Source organism: Gopherus flavomarginatus, chromosome 1 (assembly GCF_025201925.1).
Source record: "Gopherus flavomarginatus isolate rGopFla2 chromosome 1, rGopFla2.mat.asm, whole genome shotgun sequence".
Taxonomy (NCBI): domain Eukaryota; kingdom Metazoa; phylum Chordata; order Testudines; family Testudinidae; genus Gopherus; species Gopherus flavomarginatus.
Genome location: NC_066617.1, coordinates 274,159,056 through 274,179,681, shown reverse-complemented (window position 1 = coordinate 274,179,681; position 20,626 = coordinate 274,159,056). Strand labels below are relative to the sequence as shown.

At 40.0% G+C, this 20,626-nt stretch overlaps 1 protein-coding gene across 5 annotated transcripts in view; it reads right to left on the bottom strand.

Moving 5' to 3' along the window:
- Window positions 1-20,626, bottom strand: part of ABCC4 (ATP binding cassette subfamily C member 4) — a 230,388-nt gene that overhangs the window by 152,397 nt on the left and 57,365 nt on the right. For all 5 annotated transcript variants that reach the window (XM_050947094.1, XM_050947112.1, XM_050947121.1 and 2 more), the window contains 6 exons: window positions 16,672-16,921; window positions 12,969-13,073; window positions 6,414-6,503; window positions 5,577-5,768; window positions 2,918-3,012; window positions 2,705-2,791 (listed from right to left, as the gene is read on the bottom strand). In XM_050947094.1, the coding sequence (XP_050803051.1) occupies window positions 2,705-2,791; window positions 2,918-3,012; window positions 5,577-5,768; window positions 6,414-6,503; window positions 12,969-13,073; window positions 16,672-16,921 (819 nt within the window). The remainder of the gene's footprint in view (window positions 1-2,704; window positions 2,792-2,917; window positions 3,013-5,576; window positions 5,769-6,413; window positions 6,504-12,968; window positions 13,074-16,671; window positions 16,922-20,626) is intronic.

Here is a 20,626-nt window from a genome sequence, read left to right as displayed (position 1 = left end):
GATGACCAAGTCCAAATAATGGCGGTTAGGTGCATACGCTGAGGCCAGCCACAGCTGGAGGGACCTGAGGTGTAGTCATGCATGCTGCACCAAAAACATGCATGAGGGCATGTGGCCCAACAGCCTCAGACAAGAACAGGCTGTTATAATGGGATGGTCTCTGAGGAGTACTATCAGGGATGCGATTATCTGAAACCAGCCTTCTCGGAGGAAGGCTCTGACTTGGGTGGAATCGAGCACCATGCCAAAAAAACACTATCTTCTATGGAGGTAGATTTCTGTGCATTTATCAGCATGCCTAAAGCCTGGAATGTTGACTAAATGAAGTAGAGTCCATGATGGCCTCACTGAGGGCTATCCTTGACAGGCTCACCAGGGTCAGGATGACAACCAAACTATAGGAAGACTCTTTGACTTCCTCCACCTGTATTCCCAAATTTTGGACCGTCCTTTTCAACAAGCCCTGGTGGGCCTTCTAGTCATTATGGGGAGGTGACATACCTGCTCCCAACACGGTAACGTCAAGAGAGGAGACAGAGGAGCCTCACACTGACTGAGGGCACTCCTCCTCACCTTCTGTGCTGATTGGATCTCAATGCACCTGCTCCTGGTATATGGCCATGGCCTTGCTTCCAAAGTCTGGATTGGGTGCTGCCCAAAGGTGTGGGGGTGCCCTTCCTTCAGAGGTCAGCAAATAGGAATGCCTTGACTGGGGTTCCTGCATTGGGGGAAACGGCCACAGGTTCCAAAAAGGCCACAGCATGGTCACGGCCAGTGATCAGGAGGCCAAGCACCCGACGGTATTCCATGGCCCAGGTGCACAGCCAGGTACAGTCAACTTGAGGACAGGAGGAGTACAACCCCCTTCTGACTCTGATGACAAGGAGTCTCTGCCTGGCAACCATGGCTCAGTGGTTCCCACCGATCCTGCCGAAGTCTGCATCATTGGAATGGACATGTGCAATCACAGAAAGAGCTGTTCTCCAAGTCTTCCTCCCTCATAATAGATCTTGGTTTTACTCTAGAGTTTGGAAAAGCAGACTGAAAAGAACTTTTATTTCTTTTCTGAGTTTCTAAATATCTCATTCTACATGCCATTCAGCAGCAATGGGAGATCACATGCCAATGAACGAATGTCGTCTAGCCTCTTTATGGTGTTTATTGGTAGGAAAACATTATTTGTACTGCGATAACAGCTAGTAGCCCCAGTCATGGACCTCACTGTGCTAGGCACTGTATGAACTCAGAAATAATGGATCTGGAACTATCAAGCTGGAAGATTAACCTCTAAAACGGTACGTATGCCCTTTCCTTTTTTCTTTGCAGTCTATGTAATGAAAATTGAAGACATTAAAATTGGAAGTAGCCCTCCCACAAGAAGCAGAAATGGAAACAGTGTAGCTCAGTGTACATGGGAATGCAGTGGAGAGCATCAGAATATATGAGCTTTATAAGTGATCAGGGATGCACACCAATCATAGAAGGCAAAATTCTCCCCTGCACACAAGTCTAGCACAAAGCCTATATACCACTAAAGTCTTATTTAAGACCTACAAAGCAGGTAGTGCTGGCTCACAGAAGTGTATTTCAGATACTGAAAGAAACAACAAAATCAGTATGATGGAATAAGAATGTGAAAAAAAATATATATTTTGCGCCCAATTTTCAAATGGTCTGAAAATGCAGCTGCAAATCAGAGAACCACCTACACCAATAGGTATTCAGATGTATAATTATCTAAACCTAAATGTTACTTTTCTGCATGGCTATAGAAGTGTGTGCAAGATTGAATTTGCATCCACTAAAGAAAATCATGACAAATGTAGATATGATCAAGAAAACAATCCAAAGCCCACTGAAGTCAATGGGAATCTTTCTTCAGACTTGCAACAGGCCTTGGATGAGACCTGTCAATAGAGATAGGAGCATACCAGGTACATTGGCCTACTCAACTGTTCTTGAGTTATCTATCTGGGCTTGCAGAGCAGACCTCTGAAAGCAGAAAAGGGAGAAAAGAAAAAAACCCACAGTAATTTATGAGAAAGGGAACCTGATTCTCACAAAGAACAGCTCTATTTTCCTTGGGAATAAGGGAAGGGCTAGATTCCCCTTTCTTCTCTCAAGTGTCTAGACAAGAGGACATGACTCCTTATTTCATCTGCCTGAGATGGGTTAAACTATCAAGAATGAGGGAAGAGTAAAATAACTCTAGAATTTAAAAGAGAAGGGAGACGCTTCTCCTAGCCACTTAGAACAAACAGTTGCAGTTAACAACATAAAGCTCTAACAAGGTAAAAAAATGAATGAAAATTCTTTGTTTCTTTCTTCAGGTATAGACTGAAACATTATAAACTAATGTTTGGTTGGTACTAGGGATTAAAACTTGCTCAACAAATGTAATATTGCCCTATGAAATTTGCCATTTTGCTCCATGGAAAATGGCACTTTTTTTCCTTAAAAAACATATAGTCCTATTTATTATGGCCTCAAAAACAGATTATGGATTCAAGTGAGGAATGAAACAGCATGAACAGATAACTGCTTCCATACAAATATTTTAAAGAATAAGTCCAGGAAGAAAATACTGATAATATAAGATACAGAAGGAGAATTGTCTCTAAAAACAATGTTTTTTTCCAAATTTCCCCATTTGGAAACAGTAAATCTAAATTAAAATTCAAAGGAAAACAAAATAGTAACATACTTTTCAAACAAGTGTCTGCTAACTTCTGCATCTACTGCACTCAGTGGATCATCCAAGAGGTAGATGTCTGCATCTTGATACACTGCTCTACAACATTTAAAGAAATGTTAGTCAAGTCAGTGCCAAATACATTCTTATAGTTAACTTGCTTATATTAGTCACTAGTGTCTATGATAGGTACCACCAGATATTACAAGAAACAACTATATTTACCTGGCAAGATTTACACGGGCTTTCTGACCGCCACTCAGTGTAGCGCCACGATCTCCTATCACAGTTAGGTCACCATCTTCTAACAAATCCATGTCCTGTGGATATAGAGAACATATAGTGGTAAAAATTCTTTATAAAAGGAATATCTCCTATATCTGAATCAAAATGACCTTCCCAAAGTATTTAGTAGTTATTTAATTATTTTACCAAGATACTGAAGCTATTTTCTTTCATCAGTGTATTAAAAAAGCAGGTATCAGGTATACAAGATAAGATATTTGAACAATATAACATAACATGACTGACCTCCAAGCAAGAAGCAGAAGGGGTGGAAGTGGGACAGAAAAACAATTGGGCCATAAGTTGCCTAGTTCTATTGCTGGAGGGTGTATGGTTACTTTCAATGCCATATAGATAGCTTGCAGAGGATCTATGGCCCCATACACCTACTTGCTGGGCTCAGACTACCCCTTAAGTACACTAATCAGTATAAAATTTAATAAGCAATTAGTCTATATTATAGACTACTGATGTTAATATTTCGAAATACAAATTTTTTTAACCACAAAATCTATTAAAAACTGAAAGGTATCTACTACCCATATGAAGTAATTATTTTCCATCAACACTTCCCCTAAGAATTACACTAGTTTAACTATTCTGATGGCATATACCAAGAGTGTAGTACATCATATAGCAGAGGTGGGCAAACTATAGCCCGCGGGACCCTCCTGTCCAGCCCCCGAGCTCCTGGCCCAGGAGGCTAGCCGGCCCTCGGCCCCATCCCTGCTGTTCCCCCTCCCCTGCAGCCTCAGCTCACTGCTTCGCAGGTACAATGCTCTGGGCAGTGGGGCTGCAAGCTCTTGCCGTGCAGCGCAGCTGCAGAGCCCAGGCCTCACCCAGTGCTCAGTGCTGCGCGGTGGCATGGCTGGCTCCAGCTTGGCGGCACATCTGCCTGACCCAGTGCTCTGGGGGACGCAGCTGTAGCACTGCCAGCCCCCGGTGCTCCAGACAGCGCAGTAAGGAGACAGGGAGCAGGGTGGGGGGAGGTTGGATAGAGGGCAGGGGAGTTCGGGGTGGCGGCCAGGGGGCAGGGGTGTGGATAGGGGTCAGAGCGGTCAGAGAACAGGAAACGGGGGTTGAATAGGGGCAGGGGTCCCGGGGGGGGGGATCAGGAATGAGAGGAGGGATTGAATGGGGTGGTGGGGGACAGTCAGGAGAGGGGGGGTCCCGGGGCAGTCAGGGAGAAGGGGTGCTTGGATGGGGCAGGGGGTCAGCAATGAGAGGAGGGGTTGGATGGGGTGGCAGGGGGCAGTCAGGGGCGAGGATTCCGGGGGCTGTCAGTGGCTAGGGAATGGGGGGGTTGGATGGGGCAGGAGTCCCGGGGGGGCCCATCAGGGGGTAAGAAGCAGGAGGGGTCGGATAGGGGCTGGGGCCAGCCCACACCTGGCTGTTTGGGGAGGGGCAGTCTCTGCTAACTGGCCTTCCATACAGTTCTGGAAACCCTTAGGCCAAAAAGTTTGCCCACCCCTGCCATGTAGTATTGCTTTTGATTTATAAAATTGTATAGATATATTCTACTTCATTTCCTTCCTGAATAAAGCAGAGGTCTTATGCTGGTTCATGTAACATGTTCAATAAGTTCATCACATTTTAACACTTCATAAGTCTGAGGAAAAACTCTAAAAAAGCAGATCTGCCAAAAGAAGAAAAGTCAGTTTTAAGCGTCAGGCACTTCAAAATGTTAATTTTTCAGAAATATGGTTTGTGCTCTGTATAAACTCACAAAACTTGAAGTTTAGACACCAGTGAACTATAACAGCAGGAGAGATTAAGGAAGTTCTATCTACAGTGTGTAAAAACAACCTTGCAAGAAAGATTTTCCATCACAGTAACAGTCTACTTTTCACCTGTATTACTGCTGATAGGAATATCGTAATACGCTGCAGGATATGCAGCATAATAATACCCTTTAGATTCCAAGCCAAATGTCTATTTCTTGACAAATAGGCTTAACCCTCTTCTGTATCACACATCACAAATTCCTTCTATACATACATACAAAGACAGACAGACACACATTCCTTTCAAAAACATTTTTCCACAAGGCTACAAGGACTCAGCAGGTTCTCCAGTCTATAGCGTTCAGGAGCTATGAATATTACTTTGCAATATGCACATTGTACATCTTAAAGGGAGTATAGCATTGTGTAACGGTTATTTGCAAAACAAAAGTCCCAAGTGACATCAGTTATGAATGTTTGTGTTTCTACCTTGTTAGCTCATTTAAGCAGTTAGCTCCTCTAAGCAATTGTGTCTACCATACGAACGATTAACATGGCTAAAAGTCATTATGAAACAAAATATTTGGAACTATTGTAGCTTTTTCTATCAAATTTGTCCTAGCTTCTCAGAAAATCAGTCTCCCTCTAGTGAATGTATTATGAATTACAAGAATTTGCTCTTATACCTAGATCTCACAAAACTACTATGTACAGTGTTAAATTACAGGATTCATCTATATCACAAGTAAATTGGTAACAAATTCTATAGATTACACAGCACAACAGATACTAGCTATTACAGCAATAACATTAAAGTGAAAAACAAAGTTGGGTGCTGCTAAAACAGAATCAACATTCAAAAGAAAACCACTTACTTTTTTAAGAGCACAAACTTTTAGAACTTTTTCATATTTTTCTCTCTCATATTCTCTACCAAATAGTATATTACTTCTCACGGTGCCAGGAAATACCCATGGCTGTTGAGAAACATAGGCTATTCTTCCTCTAACATCCATCAAACCTTTATCTTTAGGCAGTTCGCCGAGGACAGCACTTAAGAGAGATGACTGCAAGAGAGTTTATTGGTTGGTTGGTAGTTTAAAAAAAAAGTTGTTAAACTCAGTTTTTAAACACTAGAAAATGCAGTTTTTAAACACTAGAAAATGCAGAAAAGAAATTATACATGCCCCCACTGCAGATTCAGAAACTAATTTTTCATTTTAATGTGTTTAAAAAAAAAAACCTTTGGATACAATTTTCTAACGCACCTAAGTGACTTCAAAACTTCAGTCCCATTGAGAGTCAGAGACATAAGCTCCAAAGTCACCTAATTCTCAATGGGACTGAAATCTGAAGTCACTTAGGTACTTATAATAATGTCATCCTTTAACTTAGTTAGTTATATCATTTTTAAAATACTTTGCCATTGTTATTGTATTAAAAGCTTCATTTTGTAAATAATGGGACAAAACTTAAAAGAATTCTAAAACCAACACATTATGCATTGGGGGGGGGGGTGGAGGGGGCAGAGTCTTAATTTTGAACCTCTAACCATATTCTTCACAGTAAGTGGTATTTCCCTAACTGCTCTGTATTCCAGCATGCGCATCTAAATGTATTACACAACACAAGAAATTCATAAAACTTGAACGCATATGTCCAATAGAACTGTAGGAAAACAATGCAAAACAGAGCAACACATTATGACTTACTTTCCCAGCTCCTACAGGGCCAATCACAGCCAATAATTCACCTGGTCTGACAGTAAAAGAAAGTTGCTGAAGGGTCGGGATTTCCAAACTCTATGAACATATGAAGGGAAAAATAAGTTAATTTTTCTCAATACTGAAAAATATATTAAAAATGTCTTTTAAAAAGTGGAATAGTGTACATAAACTAGTAGATAAAGCCACACACTTAATAAACATGAAACTGTTAAAATATTTATTTATTTATTTCTAGTTCTGTTTATTTCTTCAGTTGATACAGAGCATTTGTCCACATGCTTTGCATCTCTCCTTCCAACCTTTAATTGTAACATTTTAATTTCTAGCAAAATGGAGATTCATTCCTTTTCTAAATTGTAAACTCTTTATGGCCATGATCCATCATTTTAATGAAAATAATTAATCCCCACAAGGTGGCAGCAACAGTACATTTTTACAGGTTGATTTCTCAACCCGGCATAAACAGTCTAGGATCTCTGCTGGTGTTTACTTCAACAGCGCAATGCCAGTTAACACCAGCTGGGGACCTGGAACATATATGTTTATTTATTTAAGAAGTGATTCAGTAGAAATACATTATAACAGCTATAATGACCCATTTGTCAGTGTTTACCAGTCAGGTACTGACCATATAAAACTCTAGCGCACATGGTCAACCCCACCCCACCACAATATATATATATATTCTTGGTATAATTTAGGTCTAAACCTTTAAAACATCTCTGATGGCAGGAGACATTCCATGTCTCACAGAAAAGTTTTAACCTGGGTAAAAGCTAAAATATTTCCATCACAGGGTATATATATAGAAAGTGGCACTGGTACTGGTGAAATTCCAGAGAAATCTGCACACTTTTAAATTACCTACATATTGTATTTAGGGTGTATATGCAATCATTTCCTATATGTAATATACTGTGACAGACCCAGACCAGTTGGGTGCAGAAGTCTGGTAGAAGGCAAATTTAACACCAATGGATGAATAGTTTTCTGTTCCCTGAGTGACCAGATCAGGGGCTGCCCTAGAGCAATCAGAAACCTGCTAGAACCAGTTAAGACAGGCAAGCTAATTAAGACACCTGGTGCCAATTAAGAACTTACTAGAATCAATTATGGCAGGCAAGCTAATCAGGACACCTGGTTTAAAAAGGACCTCCCATCAGTTAATGGGGGGCACACAAGGAGTGAGAAGGGATGCTGCTGGAGGACTGAGTACAAGCGTTATCAGGCTTCAGGAGAAAGGTCCTGCGGTGAGAATAAAGAAGGTGCTGGGGGGGAGGCCATGGGGAAGTAGCCCAGGGAGTTGTAGCTGTCATGCACCTGATACAGGAGACACTGTAGACAGCTGCTAACCACAGGGCCCTGGGCTGGAACCTGGTGTAGAGGGCGGGCTCGGGTTCCCCCCAACCCTTATCTGACACAGAAGGAGTTGACTTGGCCTATGAGACACATCGGAGGGAAGGTTTAAATTGGAAAAGGTATCTGCCCTGTCCCTGACCCACTAGGTGGGGGACGGAGACTGTGGGGATTGTTCTCCCTTTCCCCCATGCTGGCCAGCGATGAGGCTGGCTGAGTGAATGGCAGGTTTGAGCCTCTAGCAAAAGCTGCCGTGAACCTCTGAGGCGAGCAAATCTCCAGAAAGCGCAGGACCTATCAAGGCAGAGGAGGAACTTTGTCACAATATATAAGGGAAAAGGCTTGGATATGAGTATCCCCTGGGCAAGATAATTCTGAACTGAATTGACAATCTAAGTAATTAAATAGCTTATTTATATTTTTCAATTCTAACTTTAGAGTTTTTCGGCCAAACTGCCATAGACAGTTTCATAATTTAACTGGCATATAAATTTAATGGGCACACTAATAAGGATTCATAGCTCCATGCTGGTACCAAAGTAACCTGCTCCAAATAATACAGAACTAGGATAAAGTATGCATTTGGAACAGGAGTGTTATAAAACCTTGCATTAATTGATTATGCTTGTCTTTGGATAAATTATAACATTCCATGCTGAGTTGTTCTTTTAAAAGACTGTAAATACTACAAACAAACAAACTTTATTTTGCTTTCTCTGATTTCTTATTTGCTTTATGTCGACTAACAAAATTTAGAAAGCTACAATAATTCCCCAGCTGTACTTCAGCTAAGAAACAGAAGATCCAAAGAACCATGAGAAACTCAGTAAGGTAACTGGTTAAGTAAAATTACTTAACCAACATGTTTTAAATTCATCAATACATAGATTCCACATCCAGAAGGAACCACTGTGATAATCGAATCTTACCTCCTGTATAACACAGGCCATAGAATTTCCCCAAATTAATTCCTAGAATATATCTTTTAGAAAAACATCCCATCTTGTTTTTAAAACTCTCAGTGATGGAGAATCCAGCACGACCCTGGGTACGTTGTTCCACTGGTTAGTTACCCACACTGCTAAACATTTACCTTATTTCAAGCCTGAATTTGTCTGCCTTAAACTTCCAGTGATCAGATTGCTTTATACCGTTCTCTGCTAGATCAAAGAGCCTATTATCAAATATCTGTTCCTCATGTAAACAGATGCAAACTGCCTAATCACTATAAAACAGGTTTTTTAATCCCTTCATCATTCTCGTGGCTCTGAACCTTTTCCAATTTATCATATTTTTTTAATTGTGGACACCAGAACTGGATACAGTATTCCAGAAGCAGTCACACCAGTGCCAAATACAGAGGTAAAATAAACTCTCTACTCCAAACCCAGTTTCCCTTGTTTATGATCCAAGCATTGCATTAGCTCTTTGGGCCACAGCATGCCACTTGAAGCTCATGTTCAGCCGACAGTCTCCTATGACTTCCAAATCTTCTGCAGTCGCTCCTTCCAGGATAGAATCCCCCAGCTTATAAGCAGGGCCTACGTTCTTTGTTCCTTTACATTTAGCCATACTAAAACACATTGTTTGCTTGACTACAGCTTACCAAGAGATCCAGACCTCTCTGTATCAGTGACCTGTCCTCTTGATTATTTACCAGTAACTTCCCCAATTTTTGTGTCATCTGCAAACTTTATCAGTGATGATTTTATGTTTCCTTCCAGATCATTAATAAAAATATTAAATAGCATAGGCCAAGAACTGATCCCTGTGGGATGCCACCTGAAGCACACCCATTCAGTGATGAGTCCCTTTTTACAAATATGTTTTGAGACCTATCAGATAGCCAGCCAAAGCATATTACATTAATACTACTACCTTTATCAAACTTGATGTATTGATGAAATTATAAGTGTTTTATAACTTAGCTTTCTCCATGATCTTTTCAGCAAAACTCCCCTAATAAGCTATTTTGTCACATTACTAAAAACTTAAGACAACTTGGTTCCAGATGAGTATTCTCACCTCCTTATTCTAATTAAAAATTAAAATAAAAAATGTAATTTGAGATTAATTTTAGCCAGCACATTAAGACTAATTCCAGTCATCCTATTGGTTGGGCTTGAATGCTGTGCAACTCGCCTGAAAATGTGACTAAATTGTTTTACAAGAACATTTTGTAATCTTTTCCTGTGAATTATCAATGGTGGCACAAGTGCTGGTGAAAAAATCATCATTTGGGGAATACATTTCCCTTTTGTATTAGAATATGGCTGCCACACAAAAAACCTCACATGCATTATGAATCTCACAACAGGTAATAAACAGTATAATTTGTGTACTTAATACCCTAACTGTGATACAGGGATGAGCAGGAGGCAGAGGAAATTGGAAAAGATCATGGTCCTGGTTGTTCGGAATAGTACCAGCTTGTAAAACACGGATCAAACTTGACAAATAATAATGTGTTGAGACCTATAAGCCCTCTTTGATGCTTGGCACAGCCAAACTGTATTTTAACTTCTAGAAAATGCCAGGACACACACACACACACACACCCCTAAACCCCTTTTATTACTAATCCCCCCCACCATTGTTAAGAATGCATAACAATTGATATTTTGATCTTCCCTAAGAGCAGCAAAGAGTCCTGTGGCACCTTATAGACTAACAAACGTATTGGAGCATGAGCTTTCGTGGGTGAATACCCACTTCGTCAGATGCATGTCTCCGACGAAGTGGGTATTCACCCACGAAAGCTCATGCTCCAATACGTTTGTTAGTTAGTCCATAAGGTGCCACAGGACTCTTTGCTGCTCTTACAGATCCAGACTAACACAGCTACCCCTCTGATACTTGATCTTTCCTAGATTATTTCACACACAAATGCACACAATACTTACAATATTTGTAACATGTTACTCGTGTCATTAAATAATCAACATTTCAACAGATAGTTTGTTGAAATACTCTACTTACTGAAAAAAATTATTTGAAAATGTGTCTCCACTAACAAAAACAGTATGTATTACTTATTAAGTGCCAACAGTGTGATTGGCCCTGTACAGGACACAAATTAAAAAGACACATATGAAAGCTATTTCCTATGACTAGGTGATTAATTTAACTGGCTTAAAAAAAAAAAGATTCTTTTCTTGTCTGTACATTGTCCAAAACTGGTGATTTATCGTTGTACAATATGGGAAAAGTTACAGCAAAAAATGCAGAAGTTAATTTTAGTTCTAATAAAAGGGGAAGTTCAAGCCATACATTCTTTTTAATAAATATCGTTTATTAGAGAAAATGTAAAATTATTATTAATAGTTGAAAGGCTATAAAGATAGCCAATCACACACAAAAAAAGAGCTACATGCATATACATTCACGGAAAAGTCTTGCTCAGCAGTCATCAGACCAGGGTGAAAGAGCCCATGACTATGTAAAACCCTAGAGGTCACTTTTTTCCTCCCCCAGAAATTATGTGACAAATCAGAAGTCAGTGATAAAACTTACAGACTTACATACAACACACAGTAAACCAAATAGAGAAGGGGTTGTCTTAATATATTTTGAACTTGGCCCTAGTGTGTGACACAGATAACACTGACTAGAACAATGCAGAGTTCAGGCAAACGTTAGTATATAAGATTTGCCCCATAGCATTCTGGCAATGCACCTCAGTCTTGACCCCTTGTCAGAATCCTGGACCTCTCTCAAGACAAACTGGGAAAAGACATATGGGAATATTATTTCATTACCCGGGTCCAATCCAAAGCCCACAGAATTAAGTGGAAGGCTCTGTACGTGAGGCGGTGGTAATTCTTTCGATGTCAGAGGGCTTTGGATCAGGCCCATTATAAGAAATGTGAAGACTTTTAATCAAAAAACAACAAAGAAAAGCTGAAAACGTCAGTACGAGCGCAGGAGGAGATGGCAGAGACAGCATCATGCTACACTGTAATCTGTCATCAAATCACAAATGGCCAGTATAGACAAGAAAATATAAAACAAAATGCTAAATCACACTGTGAAGCCATGTTCAAGCAAAATTTGACACAGATTTGAAAGTTCCATCTATTTCTTTAAAGCTCATTAGTAACAAAAGCTTGTATACCCACTCACATCAAAAATATTGTTAAAATGATTTAACTGAATAAAGACATCAACTAGGGACTAACATTGAACTGCACAACTGAAATAAATTACTATATATAAAAATAAAGTAACTTCTTTGGGGAGGGGGGTTAAGTCAGACTGGGAGAGGCATGCGGCATGTCTTATGGATAACATTAAATTTATATACAATATAATTTTTAGAACTTCAAGATTCCTTATACCTACAGATAGAAGTCACTGTGCACTGCCGGATGCAATCCATAAGAGAAACTATGAAAGTTTCAAAATGCACAATAGATTGTTGTTTGACACAGCATTACTAGTTTTAAAATGAAAAAGGTACCTTAGCATCTTGTTTTTAAAAACCCAGACAGTCCATGTAATAGATTTATCATCTATGTAATACCTTTTTTTAAACACCACTTTTGAGTTTATGAAGCTTTTTAGTCCTTTTTACATAAAAGTAATCTATAAATGAACTCTAGGGTTGCCACTGTAATTAAAAGAACAAAATGCTTCAGGTTCGCCATGGTGAGCTCCTGCTCTCAACCCCAACATGCATGGCAGTGCATCATGCTGTTTCTAGACCAGTGACTGATCTTCAGTCAGTTGTTCTGAATCAGATAAAAGACTAAAACCTGATAATGTACTATAAAAAGCTCACCAGAAAGGAGCATTATACTCCATTTTATGTTTTGTGTCCTTGACTAGCAACAAATCAGAGTTAGGGTTCAGAGTATCTGAGTGACAGCAGAGTGCTACTCAGCCAAGCTGAGAGAAATTGTCACATAGAACAGTAGCTTCTTATATAACTGGTTTTAACATTTAGAGATAGCTCTATTTTATAATTAATCTAATTTGATAGGGTTTCCATAGCTATTCCTTAGTTTTGACTTCACCCGCTAAATGGTTTCACACATATGTAAGAAGTTATATACGAAGTTTGTGTATTGAATGTATTGTGCAATATACCCACTACCTTATTTAGGCTCAAAATACTTGCAGCACCAAATTCAATATAGTTTTAAAAAAACCTGTATCCATGGGGTTTTGCAGAGGGAGCTTTACCTTATCCCAATAACAAGTCAAGTCTTGAACATGAAGTACGACATTTTCATTGCTATTCTCCAACTGCAGATTGAACTGTGAAATCTCATCAAGTATTAGAAAGTTCTGTAGTAAAAGAAAAAACAGGGATTGCTTAACAGGATCTAGAAAATGAATTAAAAATAAAAGTGTTTCTGGGTATACCGTACAAAAATGCAAATAATCTGTGACAAAACTACTCTGACCTAGGAATTATGTTTCCAAAGCAACGGACAAAGACTTCAAAAACGATATCCCATAATTAACCAACCATATCCGTGCATTTGCCTATTGTTCCAACAGCAATACTATCCAGAAGTGTACATTTCATGGAATAAAAATACTTCCAGTGAGGTTTCAGGATTTTTTTTTGTTAAGAACTCTTACGAGAAAGTTGGTACCATAATCTGAACTTCAAAGTCAGCTGAATTTTTGCTTTGAAATTTTGACAATATAATATGTAAGGATCTCCCCACTTTTTCTGCCTCATCTAGCACCTTTCCCGATATATCAACAGTTTTGACTCTATCTTTACTCATCGCATAATTTGGCATGTTTCCACACCCCTTTCTGGGATATTGCACTAATGAGCACCCATTTTACACATCATCCCCCCTTTTGCCACAAGCCCAGGCTTTCAAATTCAGTGGTTCTCAACTTTTTTGGGCTCAAGACCCATTTATAAATATTTATGGCCTGTCGCGACCCAGTAAATAGTCTGGGAGTGAAGGCCCTGGGGTGCTTTTGGTCATGTCCTGTCCCTGAGGGGGGTGGTTGGGGTCTGCCCAGCACTCACCCCACAGTGGTGGCTTCTGCAGCTCCTGTGCTGTGGAGCTGTCTGGGCTTGGCTCTCTCCGGGGTCACAGTGCTGCTCAGGTTTGCCTCCCTCCCCCGCTGACTGAACCAAATTTGTGAGAGTGAAGTTGTGGAATTGCAATACGATTCACTCAAATTTGGCCTACCTGCACTCCCGTCATCACGATAGCTAGGCCAAACCTGAGTGGTGCTGGGACCCAGAGGTTGCAGTGCCTGGACCACGGAAGCAAGCCCAGCCAGCCCCATGGGACAGGAGCCACTGGAGCTCTTTTGAAACATTCTGGAGACCCAGTTTTGTGTCCCCACCTACAGAGTGAGAAACCCTGTTCTAACTGAATGTATGCTTAGAGTGATCTATCTATAAAATAATACAGAAGTGGGCTTGAATGTATACTTAACTGTTTTGGGAAGCAGGGCAGGGGAGGGTGCTTATGAGTGGTGTTCTGTGTTTGCGTGCTGAATGTTTTGCTAAAAAAAAAATTTTAAAAATATTTATCCATCCTTCAAAATTTTCACTAAAATGAAGAGCCTTCCAATACAGCTAAAGACAATAGATGCTAATTTCCAACAAATATTAAAGGTTGTGAAGAAAGACCTTAATTTGAGTAAATGGAATAAGAGAAATTGGAGTGCAGGTTAGGCATGTATTCCCATTATGGTCTATCAGTCTTTTTAAAAAGACAAATGCTAAAGGAATTGTGTGAAAGAGAGGAAATTTTATTCGTGTTCCAGAATTAAAAAACAAATAAGGCTAATTGCTAAATTTACACAGGTTTTGTAAAGAGTTTGAAAAAAGTCTTTCTGCATACTCATTTTGATATTTTTGTTTTGTTGGGCTTTTTTGTTTTATCCCCTTTAGTTTATATATTAATATGATACAGTGAATAATCCCATAAAAAGATGTGGGGTTAGAAAAACCTTCAGACTAGATCAGGAAAATGCAATGCACCTTGATATTCTATGATGTGTGTAGGCTTGGCTTGACAAGAGTGAGGCCTCATTTCTTAGGAGACAGGATTAAGGAGGAAAACAGATCAGCAGGCTGGAAACGGAATGTCTATACTAGCTAAAGTAACTAGAAACATCTGGGGAATCATTTATCATGGGCAAGATAAGCCTGGAACGTAGGATGATATAAATAGTAAATTGAGCATGGACAAAATGTGCTGTACAGGGATTGGCTCCTACAAAGTGATCAAGCCAATCCCAGAACATGTGATTCAATGTGTAAATTATATATAAAATAAAAGGAAGAGGTTTACTGTGTAACGCCATACACATCTCCTATGCTTGTTTGTGTTCAACTCCGTGTAGCTTTTCTGTATGCCAGATACAGGAACCTGAGTGATGAACTGGAGTCAGACTGGATTCTTGGGGAACTGAGTGGAAGATGTCTCAGGGGAACCCCAACAATGAGATTCTGCAAAAAGCCCACTCGTTAAAGAATACCTTCTGATAGGCTAGGCCAATGAGGTAGGATTTGTTGTAAGCTCCCAGAACAGAGGTTTCTGCGACATGCCTTGTACGGGGCAAAAGGGCAAGTTTTTCACTTCTCTCTGCCTTTTTTCCTCTGTACTTTTAAAAAACTTTCTTGGTCACCTCTGAAAAGAGGCTGTAGAACAACTGTACCCCGCACAATGTAACTAACTCTACAGTTATATTTTGTCTCTTTGTCACGAATACTTCGCAACCTTTGTGCAATTTTATTTTTTTAGAAATGTACTAACTGCATATAAAGATATTTTTCTCTAAAAATGCATGTTAGCATGTAACTATGCATTAACACTGTATTCTGTCAATCTTAACATTTTTGTAAAATATTTACTTTATTTAGAAATGTATTGTGTTAAAATAATTTCTCTCTAAAAATTGTGTGTGCATATATGTATTAACACTGTGCCCATGTTCAACCTGTTGCCTCAGTCCCACTGAGGAAAAATAAGAGATGGCAGCAATTTTGAAAAAGCAGGTTGTGGAATTCTGTGCAATAGAACAGTCTCCCCTCTGCTGAGGAAGAAACTTCCAGTTACGAAGAATATTGGCAAAAAAAGACCCTTAATCCTAAACATTTTCTTCAAGTTTAGACAATGAACAAATTTTCAATGAATTATCACTGTATGGGAAGTTTGAAGTCTTTGTTATTCCATTACGAAGATCATTTGGGATAAAAAAAAAGTCAGACAGGATGCTAAAATTTCCTTAAAGGACCCAGTATTTAATTAAATTTTAACACAAACTAATTAATAGCTTTCTAAATTCTCAAAAAAATAATTCTGCACTTCACAAATTAAGTAATTTTGAAGAGGATTTGCTGGTATCCAGTCCCTGCTGCAGCTGATGCCTCCACAATAAAAGGAAAAATTTAGCCACAAAAATATAGTTGCAGCTTTAAGAAAAATAAGGTATTTGCACGTAGCAGTAAATATTTAAAGAAAATAACATTGTGTAACTCCTTATCATATCTCCAGAAAAAATGAATATATAAGTATTTGACACAGTGCGATATACTACAATATTACTCAAAGCAAATTCAAGAGACCCAGCTGTGGAATTTTAAAGCAAGTACTTCTCTAGTATGAATTCTCTCCTGAAATATAACAGAAAGGAAGTTGTAACATCTCCTCCCAACCCCCAGAAACATAGGTCTATTGTACTTCAGAGTACTGTAGTATAATTCAGATATTTTCCAGAGTACTGCACACAAATAAATAGAGTATTCTATTTTGGAACAAGGTTATTCCATAGGAATCCAAAACGCTACAAATTACAACATAAATTCAAACTTTGTTGGAGACACTAAAATATTGATGGAACTGTATATATAGCTATCAAACATTAAATCCAAAAACTTCTCAGTTTCTCAGTGTACCTTGATTCGTCGTATGCTGATCAGTGCCTCAGATGCTCTCTCAACAGCCGCAGGGAAGAAGAGAGTGATAGTCAGTCTCACTGCACCATACAGTGACATTGCCACAAACACCCGACTTGCAGAAATAACATTGCCAAGGAGTACATATGTCATGAAAGTCATAAAAACTGTTATTTTGCTTGCAACAAAGAACGATGCCAAGTTCAATCCTCGAAGATAGGAGCTTTTAAGAACCATGGAAATCTCCTTCCTAAAAACACAACACAAAATAGTTTCAGCGCTATCACTATATTAGACCATCCACACAGGCTTACTCTCATCATGGACTTCTTTCAATAATAGGAAAACATCCAGTTTCAGTGTTTTGTTGTTAACTGCTGGGATGTTTTAATTGTTGTTAAAAATAATGTACTCAAGAATAATTGTTAGAACAGTATTGTATTTGGCAAATAGTAATAAAATAAAACAACAACAGAGGAGCTTCTAAATAGGGCTTAGAATAAAATTTAAATGCAAGGTTCTTCACCAATAGCTTTAGGAAAGGGAAGCTCTAAGTAAGACTACTTTTTATCCAAAGGAGGAAAAGCAAAATAAAGTGCTTTCTTTTATCTAATTTAATCAGAATACAAAGCATCACACTTTGAGAAACTGTTATCTCTGTAAAGAACTTTAATACATTCTTTACTATTGTTTAATTTCTTACTTTGAGGGTTTTCTTTAAGACCATATATAGTCAGAGCATCCAGAAGCTCTTTATTCTTAATATTCTCGGAGTCCAGTATTGTTTGACCATGCAACCCCTATTATGGTCAATAGATATCACAGTTAAAAACTGATTCAACTCTGAAAAAAAATGTATGAGTTCAGCTGAGGAATGCTGGTTCAAATGAATTTGTGTAGCTAGTTGGTTGCCAATTCCTCTGGCTGAATCACAGGCCCCTCAATGTTCCCAGTGCTTATTCCAGATCCTTCACTGAATTTGGGCCCTATTCCTAAACTTCTGCCTCTCTAGATCTAGTTCCTGACAGCCATGAGATCCACAGCTGTGACCTCTGTACCAGCTATTCTGCCAACCATTACACTACCAACCTGATGCTGGGTAGACCGATTCAGTTCATAGGAATACAAGGCTGTTCACCTAATTCATCTCCCCATAGTGATCTGAGGGTTGCTGGAGCATGTGTTTTCAGACTAAAATTTATTTTCAATGTTCACTTATAAATTAGTCATTCAATCTAACACACAGTTCATGATCTGAAGCAATGCTTTTCTCTGAATAATAGGGCTACAGTAGTAACTCTGGATCGTACTGGTGACACTTTAGCCGAATATGTGACAACTTCTCTCCTCTCTTTGTTCTAATTCTATCAACTTTCTGCTTGAATTTATCTAATGTAACTTCTGTTAAACCTATTACTCATTTGTTTTCAATCTTAGATCTTCTTCTAGTTCTCAAGTAAAGTAATGAACAGTTAGATTATTTTCTTTGGAAATTGGATACCAGGGCTAGAATTTTACCTGTGCAGTATTATCCTGTGTGAAGGCATACAATTAAATCAAAAGAGGCTGTAAGAGGGAAACTATTATGAAATGAAACATTAACAAAGACAAGGTGCTATCATAAGGAATGCCCAGGATCCTTGAGAAGCCAGTAGGGAATACTCCCTACCTGGCTCTGTCCAGGCTGTGGTTTACTCTTCCGAAGGCCATGTTGGAAGAGAAGGTTCAAGGTCTGGAGAAACAAGTATCAAACTTGCATTGCATAGAGGAAATGAAGATTTCCTGGACAGACGTCAGGATATGCTTCTATGGGCACAACATTCTGAAGAATCAGAGCAGGCTGCGCAGCGGGGACAGAAGGACGGTGAAGAAAAATGGCAGCATGTGACCTCTAGAAGAAGAAATAGCATCCATGTACCAGCAATGCAGATACAGGTGAGCAACCGTTTCCATGTTCTCTCCACAGGTACTAATGTGGAGAGTGGACTAGATGATACATCTGAGGGAAGGGAGCAAAAGGAGACTCCACCGATTGGAAGGCATGAGATGCACTGTCCTAGGGATGAGGGTACCACGAACACCACTCCCAAGAGAAGGAGGTAGGGTGGTAGTCAGGGACTCCCTCCTCAGGGGCACTGAGTCATCTAACTGCCATCCCAACTGGGAAAACTGAGAAGCGTGCTGCTTGCCAGGAGCTAAGATTCACGATGTGACGGAGAGACTGCCAAGACTCATCAAGCCCTCTGATGGCTACCCCTTCCTGCTCCTCCATGAGCGCACCAATGATACTGCCAAGAATGATCTTGAGAGGATCACTGCAGACTACATGGCTCTGGGAAGAAGGATAAAGGCATTTGAGGCGCAAGTGGTGTTCTCGTCCATCCTCCCTGTGGAAGGAAAAGGCCTGGGTAGAGACAGTCGAATCATGGAAGTCAACCAATGGCTACACAGGTGGTGTCAGAGAGAAGGCTTTGAATTCTTTGACCATGGGATGGTGTTGCAAGAAGGAGCAGTGCTAGGCAGAGACGGGCTCCACCTAACGAAGAGAAGAAAGAGCATCTTCGCAAGCAGGCTGGCTAACCTAGTGAGGAGGGCTTTAAACTAGGTTCACCAGGGGAAGGAGACCAAAGCCTGAGGTATGTGGAGAAGTCAGATACCGGGAGAAAGCATGAGCAGGAGAGCCCAAGAAGGGAAGACTCCTGCCTCATACTGAGAAAGCAGGATGATCAGCAAGTTATCTTAAGTGCCTATACACAAATGCAAGAAGCGTGAAAGTCCTGACACAGTCAAGGAATTATGATGTGATTGGAGTAACAGAGACTTGGTCGGATAACTCAGATGACTGGAGTACTGTCATGGATGGATATAAACTGTTCGGGAAGGACAGGCAGGGCAGCAAAGATGAGAGAGTTGCAGTGTATGTAAGAGAGCAGTATGACTGCTCAGAGCTCCGATATGAAACTGCAGAAAAACCTGAGTCTCTAGATTAAGTTTAGAAGCGTGAGCAACAAGGGTCATGTCATGGTGGGAATCCACTATAGACCACCAGACCGGGGGATGAGGTGGACAAGGCTTTCTTCCAGCAACTAACAGAAGTTACTAGATCACAGGCCCTGGTTCTCACGGGAGACTTTAATCACCCTGATATCTGCTAGAAGAGCAATACAGCAGTGTACAGACAATCCAGGAAGTTTTTGGGAAGTGTTGGGGACAATTTCCTCGTGCATGTGCTGGAGGAACCAAGTAGGGGCAGAGCTGCTGCTCCCAAACAGGGAAGAATTAATAGGGGAAGCAAAAGTGGATGGGAACCTGGGAGGCAGTGACCATGAGATGGTCAAGTTCAGGATCCTGATACAAGGAAGAAAGGAGAGCAGCAGAATACAGACCCTGGACTTCAGAAAAGCAGACTTTGACTCCCTCAGGGAACTGATGGACAGGATCCCCTGGGAGAATAATATGAGGAGGAAAGGAGTCCAGAAGAGCTGGCTGTATTTTAAAGAATCCTTATTGAGGTTGCAGGAACAAACCATCCCAATTTGTAGAAAGAATAGTAAATATGGCAGGCGACCAGCTTGGCTTAATAGTGAAATCCTTGCTGATCTTAAACGCAGAAAAGAAGCTTACAAGAAGTGGAAGACTGGACAAATGACCAGAAAGGAGTATAAAGATATTGCTCAGGCATACAGGAGTGAAATCAGGAAAGACAAATGACACTTGGAGTTGCAGCTAGCAGGAAATGTTAAGAGTAACAAGAAGGGTTTCTTCAGGTATGTTAGCAACAAAAAGGAGGAGGTCAAGGAAAGTGTGGGCACCTTACTGAATGAGGGAGGCAACCTAGTGACAGAGGATGTGGAAAAAGCTCATGTACTCAGTGCTTTTTTTGCTTCTGTCTTCACGAACAAGGTCAGTTCCCAGACTACTGCACTGGACAGCACAGCATGGGGAGGAGGTGACC